The 13452-nt window shown below is 40.1% G+C and overlaps 1 protein-coding gene across 5 annotated transcripts in view; it reads right to left on the bottom strand.

Annotated features, from left to right (window-relative positions):
- HECTD4 (HECT domain E3 ubiquitin protein ligase 4) overlaps positions 1 to 13036 on the bottom strand; it is a 190043-nt gene extending 177007 nt beyond the window's left edge. For all 5 annotated transcript variants that reach the window (XM_082641387.1, XM_082641388.1, XM_082641390.1 and 2 more), the window contains exon 1: positions 12697 to 13036. In XM_082641387.1, the coding sequence (XP_082497513.1) occupies positions 12697 to 12873 (177 nt within the window). In that variant the 5' untranslated portion in view covers positions 12874 to 13036. The remainder of the gene's footprint in view (positions 1 to 12696) is intronic.
- Positions 13037 to 13452: the final 416 nt, after the last annotated feature.

The raw sequence follows: 13452 nt of genomic DNA, 5'->3' as shown, positions 1-13452 counted from the left end.
ATGGGTAAATAAATCATTGAACATCCATATAATGAAATACCATGCAGACTTTAACATCTATGCAGGTATTTAAAATTATATTCTCAACAATACTGAAAGTTTTGGAGAAATGCCCCCCAAATACCATTAACGTTAAGTGACAAAGGCAAGACACAAAATGTATAATGATCCTGATTTCTTAAAATATCTCTGGTACATGAGATAGAAGTATAAGTGTAAGTGTACATGCATAGAAAAAAGTCTGAAGGGAAACACATTAAAATATAAACTAAACTCATCTCTAGGTGGTAACATTATTTTCTTCTTTATACTTTTTTTACATCTTGCAAATTTTCTAAAATTCTAACATTTTAATTTTAAAAATTTTAAGCATTTTGTAATGTTTTAAATCATGACTACAAGCCTTATTATGCTAATCAGTAACTAGATTATGCTAAATCCTATAATATAACTTTTGTGACAGTTCAGTCCTCAAGGCACTGCCACTCAATAAAAGCTGGTAAATGGACACAGTTGACTGAAAACCCTGAAAAAAAAAATCTCTACATGGAAATGTTCAAAATAAACACAACAGTGCTCAAGTTCACTACCTAACCATAGAACAACTAAGTTAAACAAAAATTCATTCAAATTCATTAAGATTTTTTGAATGATGAGCAAAGCCAGGTATTTTCAATTGACTCCCTCTAATCTAGCTGTTTTCAGAAATCTCTTGGGAATCCACCATTCTCTATGCAAAATTCATTATGCTCTACACAAAATCAAAGGTCTTAACCCCATATTATCCACATTCAAGCATTAACATTTATGACAACTGTTGGGATGTGTTCTCTCTTCGTATCTAAAATGCAAAGCATAACTGCGATTATTAAAATTCCTAAAGTCTCACTTGAACTACTTTTAGTTCACCAAAAATAACTATCTATTCTTATTCTCTATTAATGAATTTTTCCTCACCTATGTCCTCAACTCATGATATTATTCATTAAATCACACTCTTTCACACATTTTAAATGCCCCTTTTAACATTCAGTTCAATCAATATCCAAAGTTGGAGCTCCTACTATATTAGTAGGTACTCAACATACAATATGAAATGGCTGTTCTCAGCTTATAACATAGTAAGGGTGATGAAGATGCAAATAAATAACTTTAATATACATAAGGCAGTGCTATGGAGATACAGAAGAGAGTACGGCTGCTTCTAACTGTAGGCATCATGAAAATTTCATTGAGGAGTGGCATTTGATCTGCCACTTGAAGGATAAAGAGTCGTGTTCCAAAGGTGGAGGTGGGGTACCCCAGGGCAATGGAACCCCTTAAACCAAGGTTGTAGGAATAAATGTGGTGAGTTTGTAAAATATGGGGAAAGTGGGGGGGCAAGGATTAATGATATAAGACTAGAAAGGTAGATGGAGCCAAAGCATAGCTACGTTGAATTATTATTTTATTTTGCAGGAAATGGGAAGCCACTGAAGATTCGAGCAAGAAAGTAACATAACTGCTTTAGGAAGGTGACTCTCGCAGCCATGTGTAGGCTGGGCTGCATAGTTCTTATTTAAAATAGCTGCCATTAACTACTGGCTCAGAGACGATAGGTTATTAAGATCAAGTGCAACCTAAAGCAGAGGTGTAGTGGAAAATCACTCAAGAAATGAAAGTCCTAATTATATGACCTTGTACAAATCATTTTGCTTCTCTAAGCCTTTTGTTCTAAAATAACAAATATCTCCTCTACTGCCTCATGGAGCCACTGAAAAGACGAAATGAAAATAGTATATATGGAAGCCCCTGGAAGGCTTGCTGGTCATAAGGTCTCTGTCACAAATACTCAGTTCTGCTTTGTAGCATGAAGGCAGATAATATGTAAATGAATGTACTGGTTATGTTCCAATTAAACCTTATTTATAAAAACAGACAGCTGGATATGACCATGAGGACCATAGCTTGCTGCCCTCTGTATACAGAAGCACTGGCCAATAGAAATAGGTGAAACACATATGGAATTTAATATTTTCCAGTAGCCACATTTAAAAAGGTAAAAAGAAATAGATGAAATTAATTTTAGTATATTTTAATTTAAATAACATATTTAACCCATCATATCTAAAATATTACCATTTCAACATTTAATCCATTTAAATATTATTAGGGAGATATTTTACATCCTTTTTGTGTGAAGTCTTCAAAATCTGATGTGTCTTTTACACTTTCAGCACTCTTCACTTCTGACTAGCCACATTTCGAGTGCTCAATAGCCACATGTGGGTAGTAGCTACCCACTGGACAGCACAGTTCTGGAGGCTACTTAAGTAAAACTGCTAAACTTTGACAATTCAAGCATAAAATAACAATTTGAACAATAAATGAAACCAAAATCACATAACTGTACTCTATGGAGAAGATGAAAGCAAAATGAATTTCGAACTTGAAAAATAATGTTCTCCTGGGATACCAACTGTTACTGCTTGAGGCCACCTGTTTAAAACGGTTCATTATTAGCAGTATAAGATACCAATATAAAGTATGTTGATGAATTTTTATTCCCATAGTTTCAGTTGACCAGACAAGGGGGAAAAAACCAAAATATTTGGTGAACAAAAAATTGTTCTATTTCAAAAGAACTGTTTGTCACTTTTTAGCGAGTATTTAATTTTCTTAAAAAAAATAGTTTCCTGGTTAATGATACCACATTTAGCAAATGGGCAAAGATCAGATTACCCAAGAAAATTATTATGCACTAAAAGCTTACAGTTAGTAGATAATGGGAAAAACTGTAGAAGAATAACATATTCTACCACAGAAGGGATTTTCCAAAATGTGGTTCACTTTTCTTTCAAACAATTGCAAACTATGCTTGTCGCCAGCAAACTTCGAGCAAAAAAGGGAGAGATGCTGGCAGACAGTCTATCTCAGGGGCCTCTAACCTTCACAAGTTTGGTGATGCTTACCAACCCTTCTCCAGTTACATTTTTAAATGCATAAAACAAAATACACAGAATTATAAGAAACCAATTACAGTATATTAAAACACAGGTACCAAAACACTTTAAGAAACAAATTTGTGATATCAACATAGGAGCTTCATTATTAGTACATTGAATAACAAGATCTAATACTTGCCATAATTTCTAAGTGGTGGTGAGATGAGCATAAACAACATTTCAAGATATGTTCAACAAATGTAATATGATATGAAAGTATCTATGATTTCTACTGGTTACAAGGTCACGGGTACTGCCAATACTACTAGAGTTTGTTGACTACATTCATAATAGAAGGAAATGCTGAGGTCTAGCTAAAGGTATGAGTAAATAAACATATAATTTTTCCCATCCAAGTTCACAGAACGCCCTGAATTCTATTCAGGTTCGGAACCCCTGAGGGAAAGCAAACTTTTATTATAAGCTCATCCAAAAAAATTCTCCCTCCAAAGTTCCCCAAATGTATTTTTACCTTTCCACCACCCATTTTGCTCCTTTCTAGATTAAACAAACAAGTAAGTTGTCTTTCAGCCACACCACAACTGGATGATCAGGAAGGAATCAGTATCAAGAAATAAAGAAGGTAATTATTCTATTATAGGCCACTGTTTTGATGAAAATATGTTGATAGATTCTCCTTTAACATTCTTAATGATTCTGTTTCAGGAGTAAGAAAAGCAAATATATCAATAGAAATAGTAGGTCCAGATTTTCTAGTCTGTCCTGTAAATAGCTGTATCTTTTTTTTTTTATATAGCCGTATCTTTTATATGAGACTTTGTTCATTTGAAATCAGTAAAGCAAACCACAGAGCTCAAAGAAAATACAGTAAACACAGAAAAGATCCATTACAAATACAAGCTAATGTTAATATTTTGTTTGGTATAAAACCAGTACTTGAACCACATATCTGTAGTTATTACTGTTGCTAAACCTACAATTTGCATAAAATAGTTTGCAAATTATGTATCTCTTTGTTGTTAATCTAAAATTGCTACACATTGTGCTCTGACCTGGTAATTCAGCCGACTGCAGGTTTCAGTAGAAACACCAGGGATTCAAGTTGTGTCCACTTCAAAGTGTCCCATCATGGAACATTAATTAACTATTCTACAACTGTGTTTAATAGCACTTCATAAACTCAAAGCTCCACACAAATACCCAACATTATTGGGAGGGGAATTATAACAGCACTATAAAAATCCTTTTCAATTATAAACTGCCAATAATAACAGGTTGCAGGAACACACTTTTTTGTTGTTATTGTTGTTGCTTTTAAATTAAAAAAAATTTTTTTATTGAAGTATAGTTGATTGAAACACACTTTAATCATTACCACAAATTTGTAATTTACCAAACTTTATCAAGAAAATAACACTGCAAAAAAAAAGAAAAAGAAAAAGAAGAAAATGACACTCCAAACACTAAAAATCTTTTGGATTTATTTATAATAATATATATAAATTGTGAATTTAATAAGGAAATAGTAAAAAAAATTAGTTAATATGGCTATTTCTGGACAGTGCAATCAAAGGATATTTCTTTTCTCTCTTACACCTTTAGTGCTTTCTCCATTTTCTACAACATCCATGTGTTACTTCTTTATAATCAAAAAAGTTTTGACAGCATAAAAATATAATGAACTTACTATCAATTATTTTCTATATAGGTCAGAAAACCATAGAATTACTCCTTATATTGGCATATAAGAGAGAAAATTTTAAGACAATCTGAGTCCAGATAGTCTGCCTAACAACTGCTATGCACTCTGAACACACTTCAGGGGCCAGTGCATCTCTTCCCAGGGTGGGCAGCTCCCTGGCTCTGCTGGCCTCTGGCAGCATCCCCAGACCATCAGAATACAAAGTTGTTGCTCTCTCCTGCCTATATATGGACATAGTCTGTACTAACTGGATTACTGACTAACATGAGTACATGCCAGGAGACGAAGGCGATCAAGCCACAAGAGGAGTCCTCTGAAGTGAAGTGATAACAGCTAGGCAGCACTAACAGAAAACCCTGGCTTCTTTCAGCTGAGCATGATTTGGCATGCAGGTCCAGGTACCCAATTGTACCTATTAGACTCATCTTTTGGAGTGAAAGCCATTGACTTAAGCAAATGATAAATTTAAGCAAATCCATAAGTTCTAAAATGGTCTCTATGAGGGTGTGAGGAAAAGAGGTCCTATCAAGCACTGTTACTTGGGAGTATGAATTGGTATAAGCCACTGTGGAGAGCAATTTGGCAGTGTCTCTTCAAATGTAAAATGGTCACTTATGACTCAGCAATTCTACTTCTCAGGAACTGCTCTAGAGAAATACTCCCACATATGCACAAACAGGCATGCAAGGATGTGCACTGAAGGACCCTTTTTAATAGTGAAAAACTGAATTTCAAACAACCAAAATACCCATTGTGGTAGGCTGAATAATGACCACCCCCCCCCAAGATGTCCACATCCTAATCCCTGGAACCTGTGAATGTGACCTTAGATGGCAAAAGGGACTTGGCAGATGTGATGAAATTAAGGATCCTGAGATGTGGAGATTACCCTGGATTATCCGGGTGGGCTCTAAATGTAACCACAAGGGTCCTCGTAAAAGGGATGCAAGAGGAGTCAGTGAGAGGAGAAAATGACATGATGACAGATCAGAGACGAGGGCGATATACTTTAAAGGTTCGAGGAAGGAGCCACAAGCCAAGGAATACAGGTGGCCACTAGAAGCTGTGAAAGAGGCAAGGGAATGCATTCTCCCCTAGAACCTCTGGAAGGAACCAGATCTGCCAACACCTGACTTTAACCCAGTGTGACTCATTTAGGACTTCTGATCTCCAGAAATGTAAGAGAATAAGTTTGTGTTGTCTTGAGCCACTAAGTTTGTAATAGTGTGCTAGCATTACAACAGGAAACTAACACACTCATCAGGAGAACAGCTAAATAAGCTACGGCATTTCTGGAGTCTTGTGCAGCACTTAAAAAACTGCAATAGATCTATATGTGGAGACATAGGAAAATCAAAACATATCATTGAATTTAAGAAGCAAGTTATAGAATGATATGTCTAGCATCAAATCTTTTTTTTTTTTTTTTTGACGTGGACCATTTTTAAAGTCTTAATTGAATCTGTTACAATATGGCTTCTGTTTTATGTTTTGATTTTTTGGCCACAAGGCATGTGGGATCCTAGCTCCCCAACCAGGGATTGAACCCACACCCCCTGCATTGGAAGGCGAAGTCTCAACCACTGGACCGCCAGGGAAGTCCCTAGAATCAAATCTATTACGCAAAAAAGAAAAAATAATAAAAAGTGTTATGTACACACACACACACACACACACCCCCCCCACACACACACATAAACATACACATTCAACAATGGTCTTGAAGAATATACCAAAAAAATTTATCATTGATTTAACCAGGGTGGGGAGTAGATGGAAACAGGACTAGTGATGGTAGTCAAAAGGAACTTCAGTTTAACCTGCATTTTTTTATAAGAATATATTTATGTATTGGTTTTTAAAGAATTTAATGAATACATTAAAATGTTAACAATGCAGCATCAAAGTAATAGTGATACAATTTCTGCAGTCTTCTCTCCTTCTGAAGTAATTATGCATTTGTCCCATAGTTGATCACCTGCTGTTATTTACATTTGTCTACAACTATTGACTAAACATCTTGCAAAGCAGACTACACTCCTGTGTTCACCCCACCATCACCACTGTAAAACAAGCCAGAAAGAGGGGTGGAGGGAGGAGAAAGCATGGGGCACTTTCAGGAATTGACAGTCCTTTCATAATTATCACCACAGGTACCTTATATGACTTAGGAAAGAACAGGTGCATGACAATCCCCCCAGTAGCCCTGGCCAACAGGTGGTATTTTATGGCAGCCAATATGGAAGCCAAGAAGACAGATAATAATCAAAACTGATTTATTTAGCAAGACCCTAGGCACACAATTGGAGGAAAACTGAAATGAAGACTATTATCTCATCTGCCAGCCAGATTCCAAACAAACTGGGAAGGAAGAAAATTCTAAAGGGATCACAAACACACCAAAAAAAGCACTATCTCCACTATTCACTACTAGGAAAAAAAATTTGTTGATGGGATAGTTTTGCTTTCATATATACTGGGCAGCTAACTGAATATACATAAAATAACTTCTCAGCAACATAGCACCTTCCAAAGAGAGTTCATACACTGTAAGTACATAATCACATCCATCCTTAACTAATCCTTACGTTAACCCTATTATTATCCCCCTCTTACAGATGACTAGGCAGTCTAACAATGGTTTTGAAGCCTCAACCCTGGGCTGGAATCAGACAGATCTATTTCAGCCTCAGCTTTACTAGTAACTGTATGACCTTCGTCAAGTTACTTCACTTCTGTGCCATGGCTTCCTTATTTGTAAAATAAAGATAACAATAGTACCAACCTCATAAAGTTGCAGTGAGGATTAAATGAGATAACGGGTGGGAAGTGCTTAGCACAGAGCCTGGCATGCAATATGCTGACACTGTTGTCCTCGTGGTGGTAGAGGTGGTGACAATGATGACAAAGAAGTTGCAGTGGAAGAAACCAGGGATTATTAAAGGTAATTGAACTTGCCCAAGGTCACAGGCAGAGCTAGAGTTTCAATCCCAGTCTGACTCTTTAAACCTGACTTTAACCTCTAGGCAATACTGCCTCCCACAGTCCTCAAATACTTCGTCCTAACTTTACAGCTAGCCAGTCATACCTGAGAACTTTTTTTTCCTTTTTTTTTCTTTTAATTGAAGAATAGTTGATTTACAATGTCGTGCTAATTTCTGCTGGACAGCAAAGTGACTCAGTTATAAACATATATACATTCTTTTTTTATATTCTTTCACCTGAGAAATTTTGAGCCATTTGCTGAAGTCACAGAACACTGTACCAAGATTCAGTGACTCTTATTCTAGTGCTCATTAATTACCTGATAATTAATTCTGTTGGTGAACAAAGGCAGTTTATTCATTTATTCATTAACTCTTCCAAATCTAGAATTTGGAATTCTCTAAAAGTACATAAACACTTTCCAAAGAATTCTGACCAAAGGATAAACAGGTGGTAGTATCCTCCTAGGAGAACAGATCGACATTTATGAATTTAAATATCACCTCAAAGCTTTCACTTGAGTGTAACATAAGTATTCAAAGCCTTGACTATTTAAGCTGATCACCTCCAAACCCAAAGGTTCCTTCCCTTACATGATTAAAAACAGAAAACAGACCCAAAGACCTATTGAGCCTTTTTCACTTCCTAAATAACATCAGTAAAGCATTCTGGGCTTCTGCGGGTTTTGCTTGTTTTACTGAAGTATAATTGGCATACAATAAACTACACATATTTAAAGTGTACAATTTCAGGAGTTTCGACATATGTATACATACCACATGAAACCATCACCACAATCAAAATAGGGAACATTGCCATCACCCCAAAAGTTTCCTCATGCACCTTTGTAATCCTTTCTCCCAATCCTTCCTGCCTGCCTTCATCCCCAGGCAGCCACTGATCTGCTTTCCATGACTATAGATTAGTTTACACTTCCTAGAACATCATATAAATGGAATTTTACAGTATGCACTCTTGTATGACTGACTGGGTTCTTCCACTCAGCATAAATCCAAGTTGTCAGTATCAACAACTCATTCATTTCTATTGCTTAGTATTCCATTATACGGATGTACCACACCTGTTTATCCATTCACTTGTTGATGGACATTTTGATTATTTCCAGTTTTTGGCAAACACAAATAAAGCTGCCATGAACATACATGTTCAAGTCTTTGAATGGGGCGGGCGGGGGTGGGGGGTGGTCCTTATAAACAAACACAATGAAAGATGAGAAACACTAACCAAAATGCTTGGGTTCAAACTTAATCTAAACTACGGAGTAAAAGATATCTTGGCCACCTTGAGCAAGTCAATTAGCTTCTCTGTCAACATCCAGATGTATGACGCCTGTCCCCACCTGGAATTTGTAAAGAAAAATGAGACAGGAAGCTGAATTCTTTTGGAACTTCCACAAAGAAACTAATGCTTTTTTCTTGTAAATTCCCTTAATTTAAAAAAGACTAATGGTCTATGAAATGTAATGCAAAATTCAATAATATTTGTCATTTTTGAGCTATTGCTTTTTTATTTCTCTTGAATTAATATTTATTTCAACACTTAAAAACTAATTTCCTGCATGCTTTCACTTTTTGCCAAAAACATAAAATTAAATACAGATAGCTATTTCAAAGGACAAGAAAGAGCTTCACTCTGCATCTTTAATCCGCTCAAGTAGATTCAAAGTCCTTACCTACAAGGCCCTACTTGATCTGCAGACCCGGCCTCCATCTCCTATCACTCACTCTCCTTTTCCCCTTTGTTTACTGGGCTCAGAGTTCCACACTAAGGATGCTACGGATGCTTCCCTCTCAGGGACTTGGCTCTTGCTGTCCTCTGTCTGGGATGTGCTCCCCCTAGTAGCCATATGGTACACTCTCATTTCTTTCAGGTCTCAAATGCCATCCTGGTCTTTCCTTTCCAGTCCACTGTATGTAAAACAGAGCCCTTCCCCACACCATTACTCTCCATCCCTCTTACCCAGCTATACTTTTCTCCATAGCACTTATCATTTGACATATTATTCATATGTCCTATATTTGACAATTTGTTATCGTCTATATCCCCCACTAAAATAAAAGATTTTTTAAGAACAAGGATTTTATTTTACCCCCTGCTATGTCCCCAACACCCATGACAGTGGGCTCGGCTCACCTCTGAATTCCACAAACACTTGTTAATGAATTTGCTGATTAAACACTATAGACTGAAAGACAAACAAAAAAACCTTCCCTTTGAAATTCACTGAGAAGAAAATTTTTAATTCAAATTCTCTGCTATTGCTTAAATTAAAATGCTAAGTTAACGCTGATCTACTTCTTAGGATGGGTTCTTTTTTCGGATTGACATTTAACTTTGAGCAGCACTTACATAGTGTAAAGAACACTGGAATTCAAAGCCAGGAAAGCCAGGGTCTAGTCACTTGCCCTGCCATAACTAGCTATGCTACCAAGCCAAAACCTCTCCTGATCTCAGATAACTTCTCTCTAAAATGAGGGAAACAAGTATCTCTAAGGTTCCTCCTTGCTCTAAAATTCTGAGACTCTATTGCAGATAGTGCAGTCTTACGCGTTAAGGTTGCCAATCATAAATTAGTCACCTCAGTTTGAGTCTCATCTTTCTTAATCCAAAATTGTTAACTGATTCTATATAACTATAAAATCCTGTAAAAATTGGTCATTTTTCACCCAGATGTCCAGTGGAAGGAGAGGCTTGGAAGAGCCTCATAGGGGTAGTAGCATTGCAAAAGTTAGTTTTTAAAAAGTTGATGAACCTCTAATCTTCCTCAAATGTAAAAAGAGTAAGTCACTAGAAAGGAAATAAAGATACCTGTTTATTACCCTATCTTTATGCAGTTATTAAACTTAAAACAATTACAAATATGAGTATCATACATGCATAAATGTAGTGGAATATTATGATTAGGAGCAGATATGTTTGAGACCAAACAGACCTGGGTTAAAGTCCAGGCTCTCTTCTCCAACTATGTGTGATCTTGAGCAAGTTGCATACCTGCTCTGTACCTTACTTGCCTTACCTGTACATGGGTACAATATTTACAATTGTTACAACAGGTAACAATATTTAGCTACCAGAATCCCTCCCCACTTTTTTTTAAACCAGGATCCCTTGGAGAATTTAGTAAGACAATGCCTGACACATAGGATACACTTACTCAATATTATTATCATTAAATACGCAAAACACAAACCTAACAGCCACAAAAACATTCTTAGCTATTTCTCCTGATACTATGTTGCCTGTATAACATATGGAAAGAAATGAAAAAAGTTCTGACTACATTCAGAAATGTTTACCACCCATATACATATTGGTTTCTGAGAGGTCAGACCATAAAAAATTTTTTTAAGTTTTTAAAAAATCTTCCAGGCCAGAGAGATTCTTTCTATTAAATCATTCTTCTGGGGAAATACCTGACAAATACTCAGTACATTTGTACAGTAAACATCTTAGGAAAGCCAGCTTAACACCTCAGGTATTTTTAACTAACCTTACACTTTTTAATAATAAATAAATTACATACATATAGAAATTTTGGATCTGTGAACTTTGTCTCTAAGGAACAAAGAGCATCTGCTTTCCTCATTTCACATACAAGAGAACCAATTAAATCAAAAGATTCCACCATCATAGCATAATGCCCCTTGAGTTTTTAAGCATATAAGACACTCAGACACACCTTGCTTTTTATAGAAAAGGCCCAAATGAGACATAATAAAACTATGATTCCATGTTAGGAATTCCCTACCAATTTGCACACGCCTTATTTTTTGGTGGCCAGACTGTAAAATAAGTCATTAAGAGTTCACAATGGGAATGCCGCAACCTCAACCTCAAATCCAGACACAAAAATATAGAGGAACGTATTCGCATCTCAGACACGTCGTCCAAATGTCTCCGCCAACAGGATCCCATCACTGCCGTTCCAGAAACACATAGTAATGGGTTTTAATCCATTTCTATAAATGTTCGTTGTGCTGAAAGCCAAAGGGCCTGCAAAACCGCATAACACAAAAGATTCCTCGCATTCCGTTTACAGCCAGAAGACAAGCCATCCTCTCTGCGCCCTACCCCAGAGAGTCCTCCTTGCGACAAAAATTTCGTGACACCCCATGCTACCTACACATCAAAATGTCACCCCACAAAGTGGAGGGGGAGCAGTGCCTCGATGAACCGATCCTGCCAGTACTGCCACCCCTGGGCAAACACGAAACCAAGAGAAGTCGGTGGAAAGTTCCCATCCACACAGCATATTTGGTTTCCTTCTGCCCCCAAACCCAGCGGCACAATTGCTGAGATTTGCTTTTGCACCTGCCACGGCTCCTAAGCCTGGGCTTCTCCGCGACCCCCGAGCTCATAAAAAGGCCTTGCGGCCTAAAATGCCCGTGACCCTTGCGGATAGCGCACCGAGGGCCGCTGTAGCATCCCCCTCGCTGTCCACACTGCCCGCTTCCCTGACAAAGGCCCCGTGTCAATTCGAGGCACGACACGGAGTAGTTTCTGGATTGCCCATCGCGGACAGGCAGCTGCCACTACCTTCTCCCGAGAAAAACAAACAAAACACACACGCACACATACACACACACACACGCACAGCACTAGGGAATGACGGGGTGGGGGGGGAGGTGTAGTGAGTTAAAATTAAAATGTCCCCAAAGCTAAGCAGCCTGGGTGTGCCCTGGAAGTGCGTCCAAGGGGTCCGTGGGGGAAGGGAGACCGGGCCCGGGAGGCGGCGGCGGCTCCTCCGGGGCTTCAAGGCCGTGCCGGGTGATGGTCTAATAAAATGCTGGGAGTCGGAACGTTCAAAATGAATCCACAATTGAAATCCCCGGCGGGCTTGAGGCCCCGAGGAGGGAGGGAGGCGGGTGGTCTGCAGACTCGCGGCGCGGCCCGCACCTGCCTGCCCGGCGCCCACACACACCTGCTGGGGCAGCCTTCGTGGGCCTCGGGGTCGAGGTGAAGTGGAGATGAGAGGGCCCGACCCCGGGAATGAGGTGCGGGTGGGCTAATCTGATGGCGGAGGCGGGGGGCAGCCTCGCTCACCTCCAAGTCGGTGTCGGCGGCCTCCGGGGCCCCGAGAATCTCGCTGGGCAGCTCGGCCAGGTCGGTGACCCGGATCAGCCCGTCGTGCAGGAAGATGGTCTCCTCCTTCACCGAGAGCCACTGCGCCGAGTCCGTGGCCGCCGCCGCTGCAGCCGCCGCGGCCGCCGACGAGCCCATGGCCCCGGCTGAGGGGTTGGCGGTGAGGAACAGCCGCCCGGCCAGGGGAGACGCGAGCAGCAGCCGCCGCGATCACCAGTCCATGGCAACAGCCGCCGCGCCCGCCTGCAGCGCCCCGCTCGCCACCTCGCCCGTGGAGCTCCGCCCTAGGAGGTCCGAGCCGCCATCCTCCCACCCCTAGCCCCGGAGACCCTGGCCCCGCCGCCACCGCCACCGCCACCGCCACCGCCGCCGCCCTGAGGAGCAAGATCCGCCTCTGCCTCTCGGCAGCCAACTGTCAGTGAGACGCCATGTTGGGGGCGGAGCTCCCGGCATGCCCCGCGGAGCGGACAATACCGGCCCCGCCCACCCGTTTGGCCCCGCCCGCCTCCCCGCGGACCGGGGGCAGCCGGGTCAGCAGGACCTCTTCCGCCTCGCCTGCCACTGCATCTTCCCCTTAGAGTGACCTCCCACGCCCCTTGCTATTCGAGGGCGCCCTGGGTCTGCAGGGCACCAAGAGAAGAGGGCACCGCCTCCCCTCCTCCCACCTGCTCAGGTGTGCACTCCTCTCTCTGCGGCCGGAGTCCCCACCCTGGGCCC

Source organism: Mesoplodon mirus (genome assembly GCF_964341445.2).
Source record: "Mesoplodon mirus genome assembly, chromosome: 13".
Taxonomy (NCBI): domain Eukaryota; kingdom Metazoa; phylum Chordata; class Mammalia; order Artiodactyla; family Ziphiidae; genus Mesoplodon; species Mesoplodon mirus.
The sequence above is the reverse complement of the archived record's forward strand: the minus strand, read 5'-3'. Positions and strand labels throughout refer to the sequence as shown.